Below are 22,108 nucleotides of genomic sequence, written 5' to 3'. Positions count from 1 at the left end.
CGAGCACCTCCCCCGGAGCGATCCCCACCGCCCCTCTGCTCCTGCCCAGCCCTGCCTGCCCCAGGCCGACCCCTCCCCTCCCTTCCCCTCCCCTCCTCTCCCCGATCCGCGCAGCCGGTCGCTCCATTCGTCCGTCCGGGGGCAGGTAGGGGGTTGCTTTCCGTGGGGCGTTGTTTTCTTGGGGGGGGGGGATGCGTGGGTCCCCCACGTGGGGACGCGGGTGGCGGGGGGGACACGCACGCAGCCACCGGGACGAGGAGGTGGCTCCCGGTGCGGCATCGCCACGGGATTGGCAGCACCCCCCAAAAAACAGGGTGGGTCCCCCGTATCCCTATCCCGAGGGGCTCCCCCCACACCCCGCCCTCCCTGCCACCTCCCCGGCTGCCTCTGCCAGAGTTTTCCGTCCCTGACTCCCAGCCCGGGATGCTGCTTGCCTTGGCAAGGGGCTGGCCTCTGCCGAAACGAACCCCAAAGCCCTGTCGCCGTCACCCAGGGGTGTGTGGGGGGGTCCTAACAAGTCCCCTGCTCACCGCTGCAGGGAGAAGTGTGCGTGGGGACAGGTGATGGCAGGGATGCTGCATATAGGCGAGCCCTGCCTGCTGGCTTTTGGGTGGTGGCTCTTGGGTGACGGCTTTTGGGTGCTGGCTTTGAGGTGCCGAGCATCCAGTTGGGGGTCCGGCTGCTGTCGGTCGGGTGGTCGTTTCTGAGAGCCGGCTCTGGATGCGCTGGTCACCAAGCGCCTGCCGAGCAGCTCACCGGTGCACCCAGCTGGGGCAGATGCAGCCCCAGCGGCAGCACTGTGGGGAAGAAGGGGGGCCCAGGCCTCATTTCTGGAGCATGCATCTCCAAGCTTCCACCGCAGTTGGGGAAAACATCTCGTGGGAGCCCATTTCCCCAGACGGGACCTTTCTGTCCTTCCTCCAAAATCGGGCTGGTTCATCAAGGGAGAGCAGAGCGCCCTGTGCTGTGGCGGCTGCCCCCTCCTCACCAGAGCCATCACCCCTGCATCATATGGAGCTTGGAGGAGGGGAGTAGATGTATTTGGGTATTGCACCCGGGGCAACGGGCAGCATTTATCCCCCTGGGGTCTGGGTGGGGTCTTCCTGACCTGTCCTGGGGTGCGGGGTGGGGAGGGTCCATGCCACCCCCGCTGCAGCATCCCAGCCCTGTGCGGCATCCTCCCACGGCCACCGTGCTGCAGAGCGTCCCCACCTTGGTGCAGATGCTGCATGGCCCCCCGGGAATGGTGCAGAGCCTGGTGCCGCAGGGCGTCCTCTATCAGCTCGCAGCACGGTGAGCGTGGGGCAGATGGGGCAGCTCGAGGGTCCTGACTCCCCAGGGGCTCCCGCGGTGGGGGGTGAAGCTGGACGGCGGGGTGCGGACGTCCCAGGTTTTCCCGGCCTGCAGCCGTGGATGGTGCACGCTCTCCATCCTTGTGAGGGGAGAACGTGTCTGCGCATGCCGAGGGACATGGTAGGAAGGGACCGGGTGGTCTTGGTGGGAGACGCACTGGAAACTGCTGTGTGCTGGGGTCTTGGGGGGGCTGGGAGGTCCCTGAGGGTGGAGGGGGTGGATAGCAGCGCCTTGTGCAGACTGGTGCCGGCTGTAAGCGAGCAGCCTGGAGATGGATGGAGGGCCCCATGGGAGGTGAAGAAGACACCCCCAAAAAAATCTCTGTGACCTCATCCGTGCTTTCACTGAGCGTTTCCGTAGCGGCCTGTGGGAGGACGTGAGAGGGAAACCCCTGAGCTTGCTTTAAATGATGGCCGAGGAGGTGTATCTCTGCCGTGAAGTTCAGGGCAGTCCCGCGCAGGTGCCGAAACCGCTGCCGGTCACCGCTGGGGTGGGTCGAGCGATGCTTGGCCCCGGTGCTGCCTGAGCCCTGGGCCTGTGGGCCTGCGGCCGGCAGCTCCAGCCCGGGTTCGTGGGTACAAATACAACCCCTGGCTCGTTTCCCTTCTCTTTGCAATGGTCCCACGAACCGTGTCCCTCCCACGGAGCAGAGCCTGGGGAGGGGGAACAAATGTCCCCAGGGCCCCCCGGTTGCCGCAAAGCTCCGTCCTCGTGGGAAGGGTTCACCTGGCTGCCGGCAGCGCCAACGGCAGCATCCAGCTTTTCCTCTCGTCCTTGGCGCTCTGCCAGAAGCTCTACGTCTTCGCCCTACTAATTAAGGAGGTGAATTAATGGCGCTAAGACCCGGCTGGCATCCCGCGTGGTGCTCGCTGGCTGTCCTTCCCCGCGGGGAGGCCGGAGATGCATACCAGGCTGGGGGACAGCATTCAGGGCTCCAGGGTGGACCCTTCATTCCCAGTCCTGGGGCAGGGCCGGGGGCGTCCTTCATCTTCCCGCCTCGTCCTGGTGCGGCGATGCAGAAATCGTTTGTGTCGGGTTGGCAGGTAAGCTGGGTGCTGGCACCTCTGCCTGCGGGGAAACCAGAAAGAGGAAAAACTCTTTAACACAGCAGGTCCCTCCTCTGTTTCTATCCAGGAGGGAGTATGGGATTTTTCAGCAGGCAGCTCCCCCCGTTTTTGGGAAAGCCCATCGAGACTCAGCACACAAATCAGCCGGGAGCCCTTTACAGGAGCTACAGATGGTTGGTGGCTCCCTAAATGAAGCAAACACTCAGGAGCGCAAAAATCACACACTTTCCTCCCAAAATGACAAAACGAAGCGCTTTGAGTTTTCCACCTTATTTTTTTCAATTCTTTCTTCACTTTGCTGAACGTCAGGCTGGAGGTGGCAGTGAGTCCACATTTCCACCCAAACCCTGGCCTGTTTGCTGGGCAGGCGCTGCGGTGAGAGATGCAGAAGAGAAATGCCATTCCCCGGCGTGGGGGTGCTGCACGTTTCCAACCCGCTTTGGTCCGGCAGCAGCCCATCACAGGGGTCTCACAGCATGTGCTTCACCCTCGCCCCCACCTTGGCCTTGCCAGGGGAGCGTTGGCATCATGTCCACCAGCCTGGTGGGTGCACACGGTGGGGAAACCTGGCATCGACCAGAGGAGGAGAAAGAGGGTCGACATGCGAGGACAACCAGATGGCCTCTCCCAGGAAGGGGTTAATCCTGGAGCTCCAGATCTGGTATCCTATTGCTGGCTGCTTTGGGTAAAAGCTTTCTTGGCTGGGTTTCAAGGACAGCTGCTGGAGGATGACTCACGCATCCCTGACACCAAGGAATAAGCCCTCTTCTCCAGACTTTCCCAACCCAAGGTGATGGTTTCCTGAAAATCCAAGTGCCCTGGAGGGGCCCCAGCCTGCTGGCTCGGGGTTTACCTGCTTCCCAGCACAGCTAGAACTGGCTTGTCCTTAGGGAATTGGGGCGGAAGCATCTCCAGCGTGGGTGGTGGGTGATGCTGAAGCCCCTGTCCCGGGATGGGGACCTGCTGTGGTGGGAGCGGGGTGAGCGACCAGCGCTGCTCCTCCCAACTTAGTCAGCGTTGCCTGAACGCAGGACTCATGGAAACACCAAACCACAGCCGGTGTGGGGCCGAGGGTCCTCCTAGGGGGTCTCTGCCCTGAAACCTTGAAACTCTGAAACCTGTGCAAACACCCCATGACGTGGGCTCTGCCCCAGCAAGTCCTCCCGTGTCGTGGATGAACATCTCCAGCTGCGACATCTTTACTTCATCATCCTTGCCAGGATTTTGTTGGGGGGGTGGGAGGTTTGCCGCTGGGCAGCCGAGCGCCTTGCTTTGCTCCAGGGCGCGTTGTCTGGAGGATGCTTGACTCTCCTCTCTTTTGTCCGCAGGGCAAGAGCTGCCCCGGCCAGCTGTGCCGTCACCTTCCCCACGCCGCCAGATGTGCCTCCGGGTCGCACTGCACAGGGGTCTGGCCCCGGGGGTAAGGAGGCAGGAACAGCCCCTCGGCAGGTCCAGGGCTGCCCAGGGGACTCGTGGTGGGATGGTGCCGTGTCCCTCCTCAGCACAGGTCATGCTGGCTGGTGGCTGCTGAGCCGTGGCGTGTGGCTGCTCCATCCCCTCTTACCAGGTGATGTTAGGAAGCTGGGTGAGCTGTGATGAGGTCTCTGTTATACTCCTGAAATTATAAAAATGATGACTTTTGGTGATGGCAGTGGGTGACGGTGTCCGGATTTCCAGTGCCTGAAGTGAATCTTTCCTCCCTTTCATGTGTTTTAGGAGCTGCTCCCAGTGTGCAGGCAAAAAACAGAGGGCTCAGGAAAAAAAGTTTGGAGGTTTCAGGGTGAAATTATTTCACGCCAAACAGCTGAATCCAACTCCGGACCCCGCTTGGGGCAGGAGGTGGACCTCCAGAGATGCTCACAGCCTGGATCGCTCTGTGTCTCTGGCCTTCCTTCAAATATGGAAACAATTCACTATTTAAAGGCTTTTCTTTGACTGGTAACGTGAAGGCAGCATTTTGGGGAGGTGTAGAGAGGACAACCCCAGGCTGTTTGTGAAACGAAGCCCTTCCCTGTGACGGCGTGGCTCTGCGGGGCAGGCGACCCTCTCCACTGTGGTTGCCCGTGGCCACTCCACAAAATGCACCTCAAGAAACTTGGGAAGCTGCAAAGACCAAAGCCAGCCTGCAAAATCCGTACGTTTCTGACATCTTGTAGTTCTGGGGGAGACCCTCCCGAACTGGCTGTGTCCGATGCTTTGGGTCAGGGGAGGAGGATGCCTCGGGGACGCGCAAGGTTGGCTCACTGAGCTTGTGCAGGGCGAGGGGTCTTGCAGGACGCCCCGGGGCAGTGATGGGGAAGATGATGGGTGCATGGTGAGGTGGAAAGGAACAGCCCTGCAGGTCCTGGCTGCCTCCGAAGAAATGTTTGTTGTCGAGAAGGCCACGTCAAGATGGGTTGTCCTGGTCCCTCCCGACTGCTCTCCCTGCTGCACGCAGCTGGGTTGAAATGAGCTTTTTAATTCCTGGGGAAAAAAAAAAACCAAACCTTTCCCCCTCAATATCTAGGAGGGCGAGTTCACATTGGGGGTTCCTGCCCCACGGGCGAGCAGACCCCACTGCTGAAGACGTGATTGGTGACAGATGTGATTGGTGAGCCCCTCACCTCTCCTTAGGGCTAGTTTGTTGGTTTTTGTTTTTTTTTTCTTTTTTTTTTTTTTTCTGGGAGAGGTTTCAGTGTCTGCTGAAAAATCCACCTGATGGGACCTCTTCAGGCACCTCACTGGTCTGGACACCTCCGTGCCTCAGTTTCCCCACTTGGAAAATGTGTTACCCCTCTGGGGGATTTTGGACACCAGCGCTTGGCAGGGGATGGACGAGTGAGGGACCTGAAGTTGCCTGTTTTCACTGCACAGCTTGGGTGGCCATGGTCCCCGGGAAGGGACTGATAGCTCGCCCTCTCTCTCCTGAGACATTTCCTTGTGTGTGGGCTCTGCACTGGAGGTCTGGCTCCCCGGGCGAGCGGCAGAAGCGATGCCGTGCCCTGCTGGTGCGTGTCACGCCTTGGCCAGGGCTTCACCGGGCTTCTCCGTCAGAGGACCGGGGTGCAAACCATGCCCACACGCCACGTGTCCCAGCCTGTACAGTCTAAGCTCTGTCCTTGCCCTAGGTTGCAGCCTCCTCCTCTCAAGCATTTGTGAGAGCTAATGTGCCTGTCCACCACAGCTCTCCCTGCCACAGCTAGAAAACACCCCAGGGTTTTGTGGGTAGAGCTGACAATATCTGGCAAATCGTTTCTCCCAAAACTACACAGGGGTAGTTTTGCCAGCCCTTAAGCAAAGGAAGAGGGGCAATGGATGGAAGGAAAAAAACCAAACCCTGTAAGAATGGAGGATGGCACCAAATTTGCTGACCTCCTTGCGCTTGGTTGCCTCTGGAGCAGAAGGAAAATGAATTGGAGGAAGGGTTGGCTGCTTGCGAACAGCCCTGGAGGCAGCACCGGGCTGCGCAGACCCTGGAGTCATCTTGGGCTGACCTCCGCTCTGGGGTCCTTTGGGCAGAAACACCCCTCCGAAAGGCACGGGGTGGGCTTGGCTGTGGGTGATGTCCCAGGGCTTCTGCTGGGCCTTGGCTCTGGCTCGGCTGCTTTGACATCAGCTAGCTACCTCACTCCTAATCCTTTTAGTGGTGTGTGGATTTTGGAAAGAGCAAGTTTGGCTCTCCAAATCCCATCCTCAGCACCCAAACTAGCCTGGTCCAATGGACCTAATCCTCGTCCTTCCTCAAAGGCAAGGAAGGATCAGAGATTCTAATGTGGATGGTCCATCGCACGCTGGTGGCTGCTCCTAAGGCTCCCTAAGCCCACCAAGGACTTGGTGCAGTGGACCCTCAGCCCTTTGTGGCTGGGGAACGCTCCGGAAGTTTAAAAAACTCACCAGACGTGGTTTTCCCCAAGGAGACACCAGCTGTGTCTACTCCCTGGGTAGAGCACTTACAGCTTAGCTTGCTGTGTCCTAGGTGAAATGGTCTCCTTCTCCCAAAACCAGGTCTCGACCGGGTACCCAAGCCCCTGGCGCTGCCTCCTCCACCCTCAGGAATGCTGGGTTCCCTCTGGGCATGTCAGATGCTGCTGGCATTTGCTGGAAGAGGGAGGAAAAGGTGAAATACCGAGCTTCCCCGCCTCACCAACCAATTTGTCCTCTAGGAGATTAGTCCCCTTCCCTGGCTTATAGGGGGATTTGCGGCTGTTCCATCTGCTCGAGCCCAGCAGGTCAGGGGGTGCTGGGGAAGAGAGACTGGAGCCCAGCTGCTGTCCCTGCTCCTGGGCATCCAGAGCAAAGCCACCTTTGAATTTGCACCCCGGGTCGGGCATTTCTGGCTACGTCTGTCAGAAAGGAGCAAAAAACCCTGGGAGCTACGTGGGTGGGAATCCCACTTGCCATGTGGTTTAGACCCGAGGGTGCTTGTCGATGGAGCTGATGAAAACTGTGCCGAGCAGTGGCAAGTTTTTTTAAGCTGTTGTTGGCTGGTAGAAAGCTTTGAGGATGCTCAAGGACCTCTACTTCCACCTGGGATGGTCCCAAGGAGACGATTGCCCTCAACCCCACTAAGCCTTTGGGAAAGCAAGGCAGGTGGGGAGGAAAGCATCTCGGTGTGGGCTTTCCCAGGTGGACCCACGATGTGCCAGCTGTGGCTTTGGGGATAAATGGGAGGAGGTTTTCTGGCTTACGAGTGCTTTCAGAGCCAAACTTTCCAGAGGGGAAAACCAGGAGGTGATAAGGGGCTCCCCCCTCGCCTGCTCCATCGCTCCCGTCTCGTCACCAGGCGCCGTTTGAAGGTGATGGGTAGCAAAGAGGCTGGAGGTAAGTTAGGGAAGAGCCGATGACAAGTGGACTTGCGGAGGCTGGATTTATAGGGACTGACTGAACTAGGTTTGTGGAAGCGGCGGGGGGGCTGCTGGGTGATGCCGGGGGCTGAGGCTTAGCTGAGTGCCATCCTGCTCCCAGGCTGGGGGAACCATGGGACACGGGAGCCTTTGCCCACGCCCAGATCTCAGCCAAGAGCGGGTCTGGCCTGCTGCTGGACCCAGGAACGTGCTATGCCCCTGCCCCTGCTGCCTTTTTGGCAGGCATGGGACCATGTGGGACCCTGCCAGACCCCCCCAGGGATGGTCCCGGTGGGGCAACTCTTAGGAAGCACCGGTTTATCTTCTAACGTGGCAGGAAATTGCAAAGAGGGGACCTCTGGGCAGCGGAGATGAGATGCTGAGATGCTCAGCGTCGTCCCCATCCCACTGCTGCAGAGCCCAGGGGGAGACTCATTTCGGTCCCCCGTCTTCGTTCCCCGTTTCACCAGGAATACCGATGGAGGCTGCCAGGTGTCAGCTCGGAAATCTTTTAACTTTACCTCGTCTCCCCAAATGGACAATGTCTCTGCTCATTAGGTACCTGCCCAGGGGGCAGATGTCAGCTCTGCTCATGGCTTTTCTCAGCTCATCTTTGCCGAGACTCTTGATGGCTTCAGAGCACTCAGCTCCCATCACATCACGCCGGCTCCTGCCCGCGGGGGCGCCCGCGCTGCCTGCCCGGCGGCCGTGCCATCCCAGCAGCGGTGCCTCCGCCTTGGGCTTCACCATCTCCCCTCTCGCGGAGCTGGGTTTGGAAGGATGCTTTGTTAAAAGGCTGGAAAATAATGGGCACCGGTGGCCACACGCGTGGCGTGCGCGCGCGTGTGCGCGGAGCTGGAATCAGTTTTCCTTGCCCAGGCAGCGCCTGGGAGGAGAAGCCGTCACTGAAGCCGGCCTTTTGAGGCTGATGCATCCCGACAGCTTGTTCACTGGGACATTAAAATCATTGCCTCTGTCTGCGTAAAACACCCAGTAAGGCGGGTGATGGGAACACAGGTCAGGGGAGGATCGTTCTCTCCCCTGCGTGATGAGCGGCGGCACTGAAAACCCCAAGCAGCAGAACGTGGTGGATCCCAGCGGCGCAGGGGCTGCTGCACCCCCATCCGCGTGGAAGCGGGGTGCCCCCTGACACAAAGAGGGCGAGCAGCCTGTGGGGACAAGGCAGACAGAGCAGTCTTGCTGAGGTTCACACTATACTACACCTTATACTACACACTATAAGGTGTAGTATAGCTCAGGGATTTGGTGATACGGCGGGAGAACACTCCCATCCCATCCCATCCCGTCTGGTGCGTCCCTCCCCAGCCGCATGGCGTGTTCTCCCAAGGAGCTTGAGTTTTCCCTGGGGGAGGACATCTGAAAGCTCTCTGTGCTCTCTGCAGACCTCAGACCTCACACAGGTGCCCCATGGCCCCAGACACAGGGCCAAGTTCTCGCAGATGAGGAGAAGCTGAAGTCCAGCTTGGTTGGCTGAGCTTGCAGGAGAGGCAGGCTGGGTGTTGGAGCAGGCTGCTGGAAATCTGGTTTTGCCTGTGCAAGCTTTGCTTTGAGAGGCCCTTAAAAATGATTCCCAGCATGATCTGCTGGTTCGGGCTGTGCAGCAGGGCAGTGTGTGTGCTGGGGTGCTCTGGACACCCACCAAGGCAGTGCCAGGGGCGGCCCCCGTGCCCAGGTGCCACTTCGGATGCCCTCAGATGTCCTCAGGAGCAGTCCTCACCAGTTTGCTCCACCAAACTGAGAGCAGGGGAGTTGTCACAGCCTCGCGGGACCGGGCACAGGACCAGTTCATGCGTGGAAGTACCCATTCACACACCACCGAGGCTGGGCAAGAGCGCAGAGCCGTGTTCAGTTCGTTCACCTTTGCATCCTAGTGATGCCCTGTGGTCAAACTATCTTCAGAGAATGTTTCGCCACATCTCCATGATTCCTCCTTACCCACTCAAGACTAAACGCTACGAAATTTTGAGCCCCTTGGAACGAGGTGGCCGAGCCCCCCAGCGCACTCCTTGCATGGGGTCCATGCTGCTCAGGGTGCTTGGTGCCTCTCTAGGATGGGTTAAGGGTGTTGAAATGTCATGGTCTACAAAGGTTTTAGGGGTCTCGCCACATCAGTGGGTTGGAATTAATTGCATCCTCGAGTGCTTTTGTCTGGGAGCAGTAGGTGTGATTTTGCTGGGAACTGGACAACTCTGCTCTTCTGCTGTTCATAGCTGACTCCCTCAGCATCCCAGGTGACCCCTCATGAACACTGCTGACCAAAGTTGCTAATGGGACCTTGTCCTTGAGAGCTAGGAGGTGAGCTGGCCGTGCAGGGATGGAGCCATGCCCTCCACTGCCACGGGTCAGGAGATAGAAAGCTTTTGGGATGACAAGCTTGCTTGTGTCTTTCTCACAGCACCAGTGTGTGTTTCACTGGAGAGAAACAACCAGGAAAAAAAAAATTTACTCCTCTGCCTGTGCTGCCAGAGCACACACAAGGTGCAGGGGCTTTAGCCGTGGGGGAGAGAGGATTTGGGAGATGAGGATGAGGATGATAGTCTAGCAGCAGACCAAAAGGTTGCTTGCCAAAAGGCTTGCTGCCTTTTAAGACAACAACTGACTGCCTTGCATTGGTCGCTGGTGGGTGAGATACCCCTGTTGTGTGGTGTGGGGATACGGGCAGCTGCCACAGCCAGTGCCTCTTCAGCCACAGTGGTGCCTCTGGACGGCTGCACCCGGAAGAGGTCTTCTGGAAACAGCCCCACAGGAGATGTCGGGGGATGCTTAAAGCAGCGGTGGTCAAAAGGTGCTTTGCAGTGCTGGGGTTTCTGCTTGGAGGCAGCTTTTGGATGATTTGAGGCGCACTCGTACCCGTGCTGGAATTGAGGTTGCCCCAGTCCTTTGGGAAGCACAGGCGCGTCCGTACCGGAATGTGACCCCCACCGTAATCACAGCAATCGCGACTTAGACGGCTGGACAAGCGTGTGTGGTTTGGCTGGCTGGCTCCTGTGCATCTCAGGGGGCTGCAAGACAGAGACAATAGCGTGCTTTGAGACCGGCTTGCAATTCTATCTGCATCTAGAGGAAAGAACTGTGCCAGAAGCAGGAGTTTCTGCGGATGAGTGTGCAGATGGCGCACGGGGTTGTGGTTGGGAACTCACCGTGCGGCACATTAGTGTAAGGGCAGAAGCAGAGCTGCTGGGAGACGGACCAGTATTTGATTAAGAAAACTGCTGACAAATTCTTTAATGATGTATTTCTTGAATGCCTGTGACGTGGAAGACAAATGGAAGTTTCTTTCCTCATGAATTCACGGGCTGCGTTGCTGTGGGTCACTGCTCTGTGCCTGTCTGGGCGGTGGGGAGGCAGGATGTACCCATGGGGCTGGGGTGGAGGGGTGTGCAAATGCTCCGGTGCGGGGCAGAAAGGATGGGAGTTTCCTTGCAAGCCCTGGTCCCTCCAGGATACTGAATCCCTGTCTGAGCCGCCTTGTTCACATGTACTTTGATGAAGCTGGTGCTGTGGTCGGGGATTTTCCTTCTTTCTGTCAATACTGGAATCAGGACCAGAAGTGTGTGCTGATCAGCATTAAAAAATTACCAAGGATTCGTCTGCTTGGGCTATTTTACCCGTGTGCTTCCCTGTCTCCTGCGTTGCCCTCAGCTGTGGTGGTGGTGCTGGGAGGATGCTCTTGGTTCCTGGGTGGAGGGGCTGGCTGGGGGCCCAAGAGTGCTGAGATGCGGTGCTTTCTTCCAGGTCCTCCCTTGCCACCTCTGCTGCTGACCCCCAGCCCTCTGCTCCACAGCCTCCCTGACCTGCTGCTGCTGCTCCTCCAACGGTGAGTCACAGTTTGGGTTTTCCCTCTTTTCCAATTTTTTTTTTTTTTTTTGGCAGTTTGTCTGGGACCTGTCCTGCTTGCAGGTGACACCAGCTGGGGATACAGTCGCTACAGTCACTCTGCCTTGGAGAACACGGCTACCATTCAGAGAGACATATAAAATATTGTGGGGAAAAAACATTCATTCTGAGGGCAGTTGGTTGCTGAGCGGGGCTGCACAGTCTCCATCCTTGAAGGTTTTCAAGCCCTGAAGGGATAAAGCCCTGGGCAACCTGGTCTGATGTTAGTGCTGACGCTACTGTGAGCAGCAGGCGGGACCGAAGACTGACCTCGGGGGTCCCGTGGGCTCTCCTCCCACTGACGGGCTCCTTCACACACAGCGGCGTCAGCCCCTCGTGCCAGGTCGCTGGGGATGAGCGCGGTGGCTGCTGAGTCCCCGGGAAGAGGAAGGTCTCCCCTATGTTACACACGAGCTGCCCCGGCACGTCAAGAGCAACGCCGGGTCCTAGCAATAAGTGGGGCCTGCAGCTCACCCACTCTCCTGCTGGAACAATATTTTGGGCAACGGAGAGCTTTTTCTGCCCTCTGGCACTCAGCTTATTAACGGCTCAGGCTGCTCGATTGATTTTATTGACGGGTAATGCATGCCCCAGTTAACTTACTGGGAGCAGCAGCAAAAATAAAGCAATAAAAATAACCCGGCGCCCATGTCACCCAAACGTGCTGGATTATTTCTGTGGCGGTTTGATTTCTGGATGAAGCAGACCTCTGGCTCGCGTTCCCCCCGTGGGGGCAGTTCCCGCAGCCGGACCGCTGGGCTGTGGTCACCGGGGGGGTCTTGCTGGGGTGGTGTCCCCAGGGAGCCCTCTCCCACAGCCCAGCTCTTTGGATGGCTTCCCTTGCTCGATGGGTGCTGGAGCAGGACATGCCCAAACCTGCTCTGAACACAGAGAAAAAATATAGGCAGGTGCTGCCTGCACCATCACCTGGAGGCAACGCTCCCAATCATTTTGTGTCCCCCCCCAACCCAACCCAAACCCAAATTTCTCTCTGAAATTCACTTTTCGTGGACGGTAAGCAGCCGTCGGGCGTAATTCCTCCGCGCTGTGCCTAACCCCTGCCGTGTCCTGATCTGCAGGCTCGTGCCGCGGACTGCTGCTTTCCGCCCTGCGCTCAGCATGCCCTTTTCTGGTGCATCCGGACCCTCCGAGGAATCGCTCTGGAGCTCAAGGCTGGCCTGTTGGGTAAGGTAAGGTGAGCTCAGTCCCTTTCCAAATCCTGGGGGGGGGGGGTCTTTGCAGCTGCACCACAGTCTCCCTCAGGCTATAAAACGCCTGCAGGGAGGATGTGGTTGGGCTCTGCATAGAGAGGTGCTGCTGCGCTGCAGGGACCCGGCTCCGTGTGAGGGGCAATGCTGCAGCGTGAGCGAAAAAGGGAAAGTGGGTGAAGGGAAGGGGGTTTTGGTCCCTGCAGGGTGCAATCCTGCTAACTGGACTGCTGTGAGAGGTATGTTTTGCTGCCGGGGGCTCTTTCTGCGAAGCGGCCTGCACAGTCCTGCATCCGTGCAGGTCTCCTGTCCCGCCGCTTCTGCCCTCGTTGCACTTGGCCACTCACTTTCCGCCGCCTTGGTCACAGGGGTCCATTAAAACCAGCTAAAGAGCTAAGCTGGGAAGTGCATAGATGGGGTCATTTTCATCGGCCACTCTGCTTTTGTTACCAAAATAGATCTGCTTTGGCCTGAGGCCATCGCGTTGTCCCAGGCATTGACTATCGCAAATGGATGGCGGGGCAACATTTTCCATTAGCGAAAAGGACACGTGTCTCTGACTGAGAAGACAGCTCCGTAAACCAGAAATGTTGTAGTGACGGACAAAGCCATCTCTCCTCTCTCATTTTCCTTTTAAAGTGTGGCTAATCCCTGTTTTCTGCATGTAAAACCCTGGGAGAGACTGGCCAGAGCAACACCCTATACCTGCGAGAAGATGGTGCCTTTTGGATAAGGGGAGGAGGGTTTCTTGGAGGAGCTGTGGGTGACCCAGCAAGGGTAGAACTTGCCCAAAAACCTGTGAGGAGGCTTGTCCATGGTCACTGCTGACATAGTGAGTCCCGGTTGTGCCTGGCCTTGAGCATGCGTCATCTGAGGTCTCTGCTGTCGCTGTCTGCGGCTCCTGTGTGCTATGGGCAGCCTCTTATAAACACATTCCTCTGTCGAGGGTTTTTTGGGGGGGGTGGAGGGCAGCTTTGGCTTTCCTGCTGATAGCTTGGAGGCCATGAGCTGAAGGAAGGATGCACTTGGGAGTGCATCCCAGGAGGGCTCTGCCTCTTCCCCGTTTGCTGGCTTCCCCCTGAGCACGGCAGGTCTTGGGAAGGCCTCCCCATCACCAACCTCAGGAAAACCGGGACATGTCCTTGCTGGGGGGCTGAGTGTCCAGCCTGGGAACAAGGCCCCGAACTGTTCTCCCACAAGCACTCATAACCCAAATCTGTCCAGCAAGTGCATTTTATTCTCTGGCTTTAGTGTAGGCACTTTTCTGCAATAAGAGGTCATTAAAGCACGATTTCGATGAACATTGCAACATCTCACAGCTCCCTCCAGGAAGGTCTCCGACCTCATTTTTCTGCTTTCCCACACTCCCTGCCCAACGTCCCAGTCCTTCTCCCACGTCCGCAGGCAGGAGAGGAGCCTGGTGCCCAGCTCTGTGCAAGCCAGCAGCTTCTGGCTCAAAACGCAAAGCAAGGTGTGGTTTTCATTTAAATGCTAAGCCCTCATCAAGGCCGTGTCTTGAACCTCTTGCCCCATGGGATTTCATCCTTTGAATTCAGAGCTGATCTTGTGCTTGTAGTACCGTGACTTTTAGAGAAAGTGCGAGGGACGCCTGGAAGAGGACTCAGTTTCTGGAGGCCACTTTGCACTGGGAAACTACTGCTGCTTCATCTTACATCCAGGCAATGTGACGAGTGGTCACTGCTGATGCCGGGGGCTGGAGATGCTGTGGGGTGAGCAAGGTGCTCTGGTGGGAAGTGTCCATGCTGGCAAGGGGAAAAGCTGGCTGCGGGACAACACGAGGCTGCAGAGTGGTGAGGAGGACACGCCTGCCAATGGCAAATGATTTCCCAATTTGACCCTTCTGCTTGATCTGAACTTGAAGGTGAACGAGCAAAGCTAACAGGATTGATCTGGGATGCGACTGATGAGCGCCGTGCCCTGCGGAGAGCTCGGCTCCCAGCTTCGGGTCCCTTTCTCACCCTTTTTTTTTCCTGTCTCCCCTTCACGCCTTTCCAAAGAGATCAGTCAGAGCGGGGCCTATGCCACGAGTGCCGCTGACCTTGCTGGGGGCCAGGAGGACGGCATATGGGCGCCTACAGAGCACTGTCCTCCTGTCTGATGGGCTGCTCTTGGCCGTGGCCGCCTCTGCCTGCCATCAGCTCGGGGGTGCGGGGAGGCACGTACTGAAGGCAAAGGCGTTGGGAGCGATAAAACCCATGCTGTGTGCCAGGAGGCACGTTTCTCGTAGGTAATGAAGTTGTCTGCCAAGCCGCACGCCGATTCTCCTGACTCAAGGGGTCTGACATCTTAAGCAGCAGCGATGCGTTGATGGCGTTTAATTCAAACTCGACTGGCAGGGCAAAATGTAACTTGAAGCATCCCCGCGCTGCTCTTAGGTCTTTAGATAAATTGCCATGCGAACCGACAAATTCTATTTCTTTGACCCACTGGGAAACAAAATAGGTTGTAAATCTTGGCTAATAAGTAGAAAGCTCTTTTTTGGGGAAAAAATGGTGGTGCACCTTCCCTCAGCATCTTCCGTGCTTTAGCCACAGATTTTCCACAGCTGAAAATAACAGACCATTTTAATCTAAGTATTGCTTGTTCTGATCTTTTAATCCAGCTTGCTTTCTATCGACAGAGTGGCCTGAAATTATTTCTCCGCCTGCCTCTCTATTATATAATTATTCAGAAGATTACTCAGGAGCCAGATTTAGCCAGGCATCGCTAGAGAAGGATGAAGGGGCTGTGAACAGGAAGCTGCGGGGCTGGAAGGTGGGGTTGGCGGGGGGGGGGTTTCTTCTCTCCCTTTGCACATTGGCCATCGCAAAACACGGGAAGGGAAAGCAGCAAGCTGAGTGCTTTTGCCTGTGTCCGTAGTTTGCATTTGGGTATGGCGAGTTTCTCCCTCGGCTTGTATTTGTTCAAATAAAATGCCCCATCCTCTGGCTGGTGGCTGGAGAAGTGTGACCCTCCAAGCCAGAGGGGATTTCAGGTGAAAGCCTGCACTTCTCTACGCTGTTTGGGGTGGTTTGTGACTGTACTTCCATCTTTAATAACGATGTGGTGAGACAGTCCGGCCTTGGGAAGGACCTGGAAATAGGGACTGTGCTGCTGATGCCTCCCATCCCCGTGCAGAGCCGTGTGCGGGGAACAGCCACGACAGAGGACCAGCAGCCAGGCTGAGCGCTGGGTCGGGATGTGCTGGTGATGCCAAGAAGGCATGGAGGTGCCCGGAGCTGTACCTTCTCACCAAAGCCAACGTCAGCTGGTTCCTCGAGGAGCCTTAGGTGTTACCCTTCGATAAGAAGGGCTTGAACCCTTGGATGATGGGATGACTGGGGACAGCTGCTCTGCAGAAATAACATCACTGAAATTCAAGGGCGGATGCCAGAGATAGATGGGGCTTTCCATTGGCAGGGGTGATGAACAGGCGTATTTTTGGCACGACAAGATGGCACAGCCAAGGGATTTGCCAGCTGAAGACTCAGGTTGCCAAAAAAAATGCAGCTTCTGACTAGTGTGACCTATGGGCTTGAGCTTTGAAGGGAAAAACAAGATGATGTCTTAGGTTCCAAAAATTCCTTTTCTCCTCCCCAAAATGAGTGTCCTGACACTGGTGGGCTGGTACCTGTGGTTACCAAGGGCAGGCCAGATGTTGCTTGGCTTGTGGACCGTGGTGGCTGGGATGTGGTGGCTCAGAGCTGCTGTCCCCTAGGAAATATAGAGCTGGGGCAAGGAGGGACCCCCAGCATCAGTCAGAGTCAGGCACTGGGAGCTGTGGCTTGTTTTGCCTTGCTGCACGGGGCCTTGGGGACTCCTCTGGGGCAGAACATGCTGCGTCCCAGGATCGTGCTGGGTTTTAGGTTTGACTAGTGTCTGTTGGGGGAATGTTGAAATGCCCTTTGAGCTTGTCCTGGCCGTGTAGTGGTGGGAGCAGGCGATGCCCACCCGGAGCGTGCAGGGGTCCCTCCACTGCACTTGGTCCTTAAAACTGTTTCAGCAGCCCCTCTGCCTCCAAAGCAGGAGACCTGTCATCTCTTGAAGCAGTTGGTGCAACCACCATGTGTTAGCCGGGAGGGCAGCGGAGGACGGGATCAACCTGTGAGGGGTCAGGAGCAATGCGGGGGCATGAGATAATTTTTTTTTTTTTTTTTTTTTTTGTGATGGAGCAGTTGTAACACATCTCCTTCCTCTGAAGCTCAGGGAGCCAGCTGGGGTCTGGGGTCTGCAGCCAGGGCTTCAGCCTGGTCCTTCCCTCTGCTGCTGCTGCCTCTGAGGTGGAGGGTTTAGCACAGCCCATCACCACCAGCCAAGGGTGCATTGCTGTACGCCCTCCTCTCCCTTCCAGAAGCTCCGTCCTCAGAGCGGGTGGGCAGGCACTGCTCTGTGGGTACCCTGGTAAAGCATCTCCAAATTTCCCCTTGCACACAGGCAGCGCTCCGGTGCTTGTCTCGTACCCGAGCTCCTTTCTCCTTCGTGTTGGAAGCGTTGGCTGGTTCGCCCTCATTGCCTTGAGGCAACCCGAATTGCTCAGTGGCCTTTAAAAAAATTGAAAAAAAAAAAAAAAATCAAAGCCCATTGAAATGACAAGAACATCGGCGGTGGGTGCATCCCCTTTTCCAGCAAACGGAGGGATTTGGGAGAAAATAGGTCACGTGCTCTTCATCCCATGCCACGTGGTGGCCCTCCCAGGGCCAATGAGGTTCAGAGCCCTCTGCGCTCTACGGCGAAAAAAAATCACTGGGATTTTTTCTCCCCCGTAGCATTTTTCGTCCTTTCCAAACGTGAAAAGGCTGGCCATCTGTCTGGACCCCCCTCACACCAAATCAGCACTAAAGCGGCTCTTTGGAGAAGGTAAGAAGATTTGAAAGATTGTGTTGGTGGAAGGCCACCTGCCGCGTGCAACTTTTCCTATGGATAAAAATCAGGGAAGAATCATGAAATGAGTTGGGTCTGGGGCTCCAATATGGGTTAAAAGAGCTTTGGATGCTTAAGAGCTGAATTAAGCGAATCTCTTGTAGAGGAAATTTAAGTCTGTGTTGGAGAGAGGTGGGATTATGGGAGAAATAGGTGTGTGTAACGGCGGCTCATCAAGTCTCTCCTATAAAATATTTGCAAAAATATTTGTGCAAAATTCTTTTGCCAAATATTTTTGTAAATTTGTTTTGCAAAATTGTCGTTCTCTGTTATAGTGTGTGCTTCCTTTTGCTAAAATTAAATTTTACCCATGTCTTGTGCCTAATGCTGGAGATCGTATCCCTGGGTAGGGGAACGTCCATCTCCGCGTTAACCAGAATATTCAGCCATGCCTAATTGCGTGATTTCCAGAGCAGGCTTTGGACAGTGTTGTTATGTATGCGCTCAGGGTGGGAATAGCACAAATCGAATTGCCTTAAAGAAATTGATATTAAAATAACGTAGATGTTAATCACGTCTTGGTCTGGCAACGTAATAAAATGCCCAACCTTGTTTGATTTAATTTTTACCTTTTGGCTCTGTTCCCGTTAATTTATTTTTCCTTGCGCCAGGGAAATTTGATTTGGAGAGAGGAATACCTTTTATTATGAGGCTTGCTTTGTTTTTCTTATCCGTTTGTCTTCAGATAACCATTTTACTCAGGGTGGCTAAATTATTTCTGATACTGCCGTGTTTCCATTGCGTTTTCTTTGGTTACACCATTGCTTTACAAGTAGAAAAGTGAAATGTTCGTTGCAAAGGTTATGGAGGACTTAAATGCTGTTGAGGTCAATCCCAAAATATTGTCTCCTTATTACAAATAGAAAATGTTCTCGGACGTATTTTTCTTGTAATCTGAGTTTTCTGGGATAGTGTAATTTTAATGTGAACCATATTAGAAAATCTTATTTTATTAGTCGGAAGTCACGTCTGGCTTAAAAATAAAGCAGAAACAGGGGATCAAGGGCATTGTGTTTAAGTTTCCATAAAATGATGGACCTTTGTTTTGACAGATGCAAAAACAGATGCTAGCCTGCATTTTGATACAGAAACCTAACCCTGAAAAATGGCAGTTCTTCCTAGTATCTGGGGTTTTGCTTTTAATATAGAATTCCAAAATAATTCCGTGACATTTCTGAAGCTCTTTGTCTCAGACTTTTTGCCTCTTTTATGGATTAATTTATGTAAACATTTCGAGTATTCTCAGATACAAAAGCAAGATTGAAATTCTTTCTTGAGAAAGAACTGTAAAAAATATTTTTTAAATATCGCTGAATTCAGAGGACACTTCTTTCTGAAAGAAAATGGCTCATTTTGGGGAGGGAAAAAGCCGCTAGCATTCAAAACCAAGGGAAAAAACACTCTTTAAGCGGTTTCAAGATTATTTCAACGTTCATATTGCAATAGGTGCAAATTCTGCCTTCAGAATGTATTAGGGAAGTGGGATTTTAGTGCGTAGGATCAGAAAATACAACCCCTGTCAGAATCGGTGGCGTGGGTTGTGCGGAGCGGACCGAGCAAACCGTCTTCACCATGGCCAGAACCGATTTGAGGTGGAAGCGGAGGGGTCCCGGGCGCCTGCTCGGGGAGAGGGTTGCCGCCTTTCGGGATGCTTTTCTGGGTGACCACCATCAATGCTTTTGCCCGCCATGGTTTGGTGGTCCGAGGGCCGCTTTTCTAAGGCAATGATTTTTTTTTTTTTCTCCTCATCCGCTTGGGAAGCAGGCGTTTGCTGTATGGCAAGGGCAGGGGGCACCTTGCCGGCGGCACGGTGCTGGCCCGCATGGCTCCCGCAGCAGGAGGGCTGATGCCCAGCACGCGGGGATGAGCTTGATCCCGCCGGCAGCGGAGTGCTTGCAGCCTCAGCTCCGGTCAGTAGCGAAGTGATCTGTCTGCTTTTGGCGAAGGAGAGGATGCTTTTCCAGCCCTGGGATGTGCTGCACGGGGTGGCACCTCTGGCATGGAGTCCCCGATCCTGCAGCACGAAGGTGGGTGGCAGCCTTTATGGTTTGAGTTTGCCAGGCCTCTGCAGCTGCTTTTTGGCTGGCTGAAATGGAAAGTGAATTTAAATGCTTCGCCGATGGGTGAGGGCTGTCCCCATCACTGTAGCAAGCTTTTTTCCAACTTCTCTCTGAATGTATCCGTCCTGGTCCTGTGACTGCGCACACACGTGTATCTGATTTAATTTATTATTTTAGTCAGGCTTTGCTAAATGAGCTAGTAGCGGGCAGTGGGTGCCAATGCAGGGCTCCCTGCTGACACCAGACCTGCTCCACCCCACGGATGCACCGTCCGCTGCTGGAGCTGCCGGGGTACCACCCGCCCGCAGCAGAGGCAGCCTGGGGTGTGGGTGGCGCATCCCGCCCTGGATTTCGGCAGCAACTCACAGCCCCATGAGGATGGGGCCACTGCAGCAGCCAGGCCCTCGCAGGCGGGGCCAGATTTGGGGACAGAGGTGGTTGCGGCGCCTTCTCCAGAAGCCCTGATTCCCAGCTGAGCAAATTCACCGATTCCCTCGCCGGTGCGTTTTGCTCAGTGTTTAGACCTGAGGTTACAGAGGACCTACCACAGGGAGAAGGAGAGAGGAGAGTGCAGCTCTCCTTGATTTTAATTGGGGCTGAGGTTTAGCTGAAGTGAAAACAGATTGGGAGTGACAGTTTTGGAGCCTGCTGTCAGGGCCTGCGTGCGGCACGGCAGCGATCCACCTCCAGCTGCCGAGGGCTTTCCGTCCTCCTCCTCGCCAGCCAAACCCGGGGAGAGCCTCCACGGCCGAGCATGGGACGGGGGCCGTGCAGCCCGACCCCACCGCTGGCACGGCTGCCGGCTGGGTTTGTCACACGCCACACCTGCACCTCCTGCCCCGCTGCATTCGGCTGGGGGGCAGCGTCAGGCAGGACATGGCCTTGTGGTGGCCACCAAGCACGGACTCACCCCTCGTCTTCTCCAGCCCTGTGCAAATGGATGCTAGAAAAAGGAACGATGGGGTTGGTGCTGCATCCCAACCGACCCAGTTGGTCCTGAGTGAGCAATGCTGGGTTGATTCTCCAGGACAGGGAGACACCCCAAGTGTCTCCTTCCCCCTGTATCCCATCAGCCTCCCGTTTCCAAAGAGCATCTCCTGGGTCCCTGCTCCCAGCCCAGGTGCTGAAGTATCTCTGGCTGGGGTGAAAGTCACAGATTTAGGCTTGTGGAGAAATGACACAAGCAGAGGACTGGATCCAGCCCAAAGCCTGAAGGAGCTGGGATTTATGAGGCCAGGCTGGTCGTGGCTCCCCCGTTGGTCTCGCTTGATCCCCATGTGTTTTCCCAAGTGTGGAGGGGACTGGCAGAATGATGCTGTACCCAGTCTGTCCCTTATGTCCCTGTTGCCCCATCAGGGACAAGGAGAAGCTAGGACTCACCCCAGCTGCTTTAAGAAATTTGGTGGCACTCGCGACAGCAGCCCAAAACTCCCCACCTTTCATCCTCCACAGCCTGGCGTTGGGCTACTGTCTCCTTTAAAGAAAAATAAATCATCAGATAAATCAGTTGTAGAGACTGAGTATGGTCGAAGTAACATGCTCCTTATCCCTCTTGGCACCTCCCGTTTGTCCCTGTGTGCTCTGGGTTAATCTGTCCGTCTGTCTGGCCACCGGCATCTGGACAGACCCCTTCAGGGCAGCCCCTGCACCGCCAGCCTCCTCCCTGTTTCCAGGGATTAGAGGGAGAGAAATGGAAGCAGGATGAGATGAGGCAGTAGATTGCTTTGCTCTTGGGATGAAGGGATTTGTGGGCTGCCCCCAGATCAGCAGATTGAAAAGGGAGGGGAAATCATTGGGATGATGCTGCCTGAGGGATTAAAGCCAGGGCAGCCGGCAGGCTCTGGTGGAGGAGAATGAGGCAGGTCGTGGATGGCGGGGGGGGGGGCGCAGGATGGCACTGCTCCAAGCCGCGGGGAGACGCATCCTCATTTGTTTTGGAGGGTGCACTGGAAGCGGATGTCCCCTGGCCCCAGCTTTCCAGGAGGCCTGAAAGGGCCCAGCATGATAGGCCAAGGTGGAGAGAGGGATAAGGGGACAGGAGGCCACGTCCGTCGTGGCTGAATAAAAAAAAAAAAGTGGTGGTGGTGGGGTTTGGTGCCTGCTCTGCAGGTTTTTCAGTCACGCATGCATCATCTGTGTAGCAGTGGCCTAGAAACAGGACGGGCAAAAGTCTTGTGCTGATTAAGTCTATTCCACCCTTTTAGGCAAGGACTGGGTTACCCCTCGAGGTGATGGTTAAGGCTGTGCAAGCTCTGGCACCGCAGTGGGATAAACGTGCCCGTTGCTTTCTGCTTTCATCAGGCCCCGGAGATGCTCTCCTCTCTGTTAAAAGGATGCCAGGACTGTGCTTGGAGCTCTTTGCAGAGCTGTGCCCTCTTGTTTCCAGGCTGCTGGAGGACAAAGCGCTTGTCCTCTGAGGTCCACACAGCTCCCCGTGGTCTCTCCTCCATTATGAGCAGCTGGCATGGACCAGCGTCCATGAGCATCCTTTTTTGGGTGTCCTTTGGCCTTCCCCTGAAAAACAGTGTATGAAAACTGGCACATAAGGGAGTGCGTTCTGCTTGTCTCACCCCTTGACCTCCGGAAGAGTGCATTTCCAATGCTGGCTGCGTTGGCATCCTTTGGGCAAGACAGGAATCATTCGGAGCTGATGCCCGGCCCCGGCAGAGCATCCCTGGGGCATCTGTTGAGGCATCTCCCAGTGTGAGGTGGCGTCTCCTGGCTTCTGTTCCTTAGCCTCTGGCTAGGGGAAAGAAAAGCTAAATCGAGTGCATCCCCGA

At 55.7% G+C, this 22,108-nt stretch overlaps 1 protein-coding gene across 19 annotated transcripts in view; it reads left to right on the top strand.

Annotated features, from left to right (window-relative positions):
* PCBP3 (poly(rC) binding protein 3) overlaps positions 1-22,108 on the top strand; it is a 60,833-nt gene that overhangs the window by 1,885 nt on the left and 36,840 nt on the right. For 15 of the 19 annotated variants that reach the window (XM_086750358.1, XM_086750362.1, XM_086750357.1 and 12 more), the window contains exon 1: positions 17,081-17,205. Coding sequence is in view for 2 of the 19 variants with exons in the window: in XM_086750366.1 (XP_086606492.1) it covers positions 12,260-12,325 (66 nt within the window). In the remaining 17 variants the exon portion in view is untranslated. Of the gene's footprint in view, positions 1-72; positions 146-3,748; positions 3,841-10,999; positions 11,082-12,219; positions 12,331-17,080; positions 17,206-22,108 lie in introns of those variants that run through there. The other 4 variants (XM_086750367.1, XM_086750366.1, XM_086750349.1 and 1 more) reach the window with 4 other exon arrangements.

Source organism: Chlamydotis macqueenii, chromosome 6 (assembly GCF_036417535.1).
Source record: "Chlamydotis macqueenii isolate bChlMac1 chromosome 6, bChlMac1.mat, whole genome shotgun sequence".
Taxonomy (NCBI): domain Eukaryota; kingdom Metazoa; phylum Chordata; class Aves; order Otidiformes; family Otididae; genus Chlamydotis; species Chlamydotis macqueenii.
The sequence above is the reverse complement of the archived record's forward strand: the minus strand, read 5'-3'. Positions and strand labels throughout refer to the sequence as shown.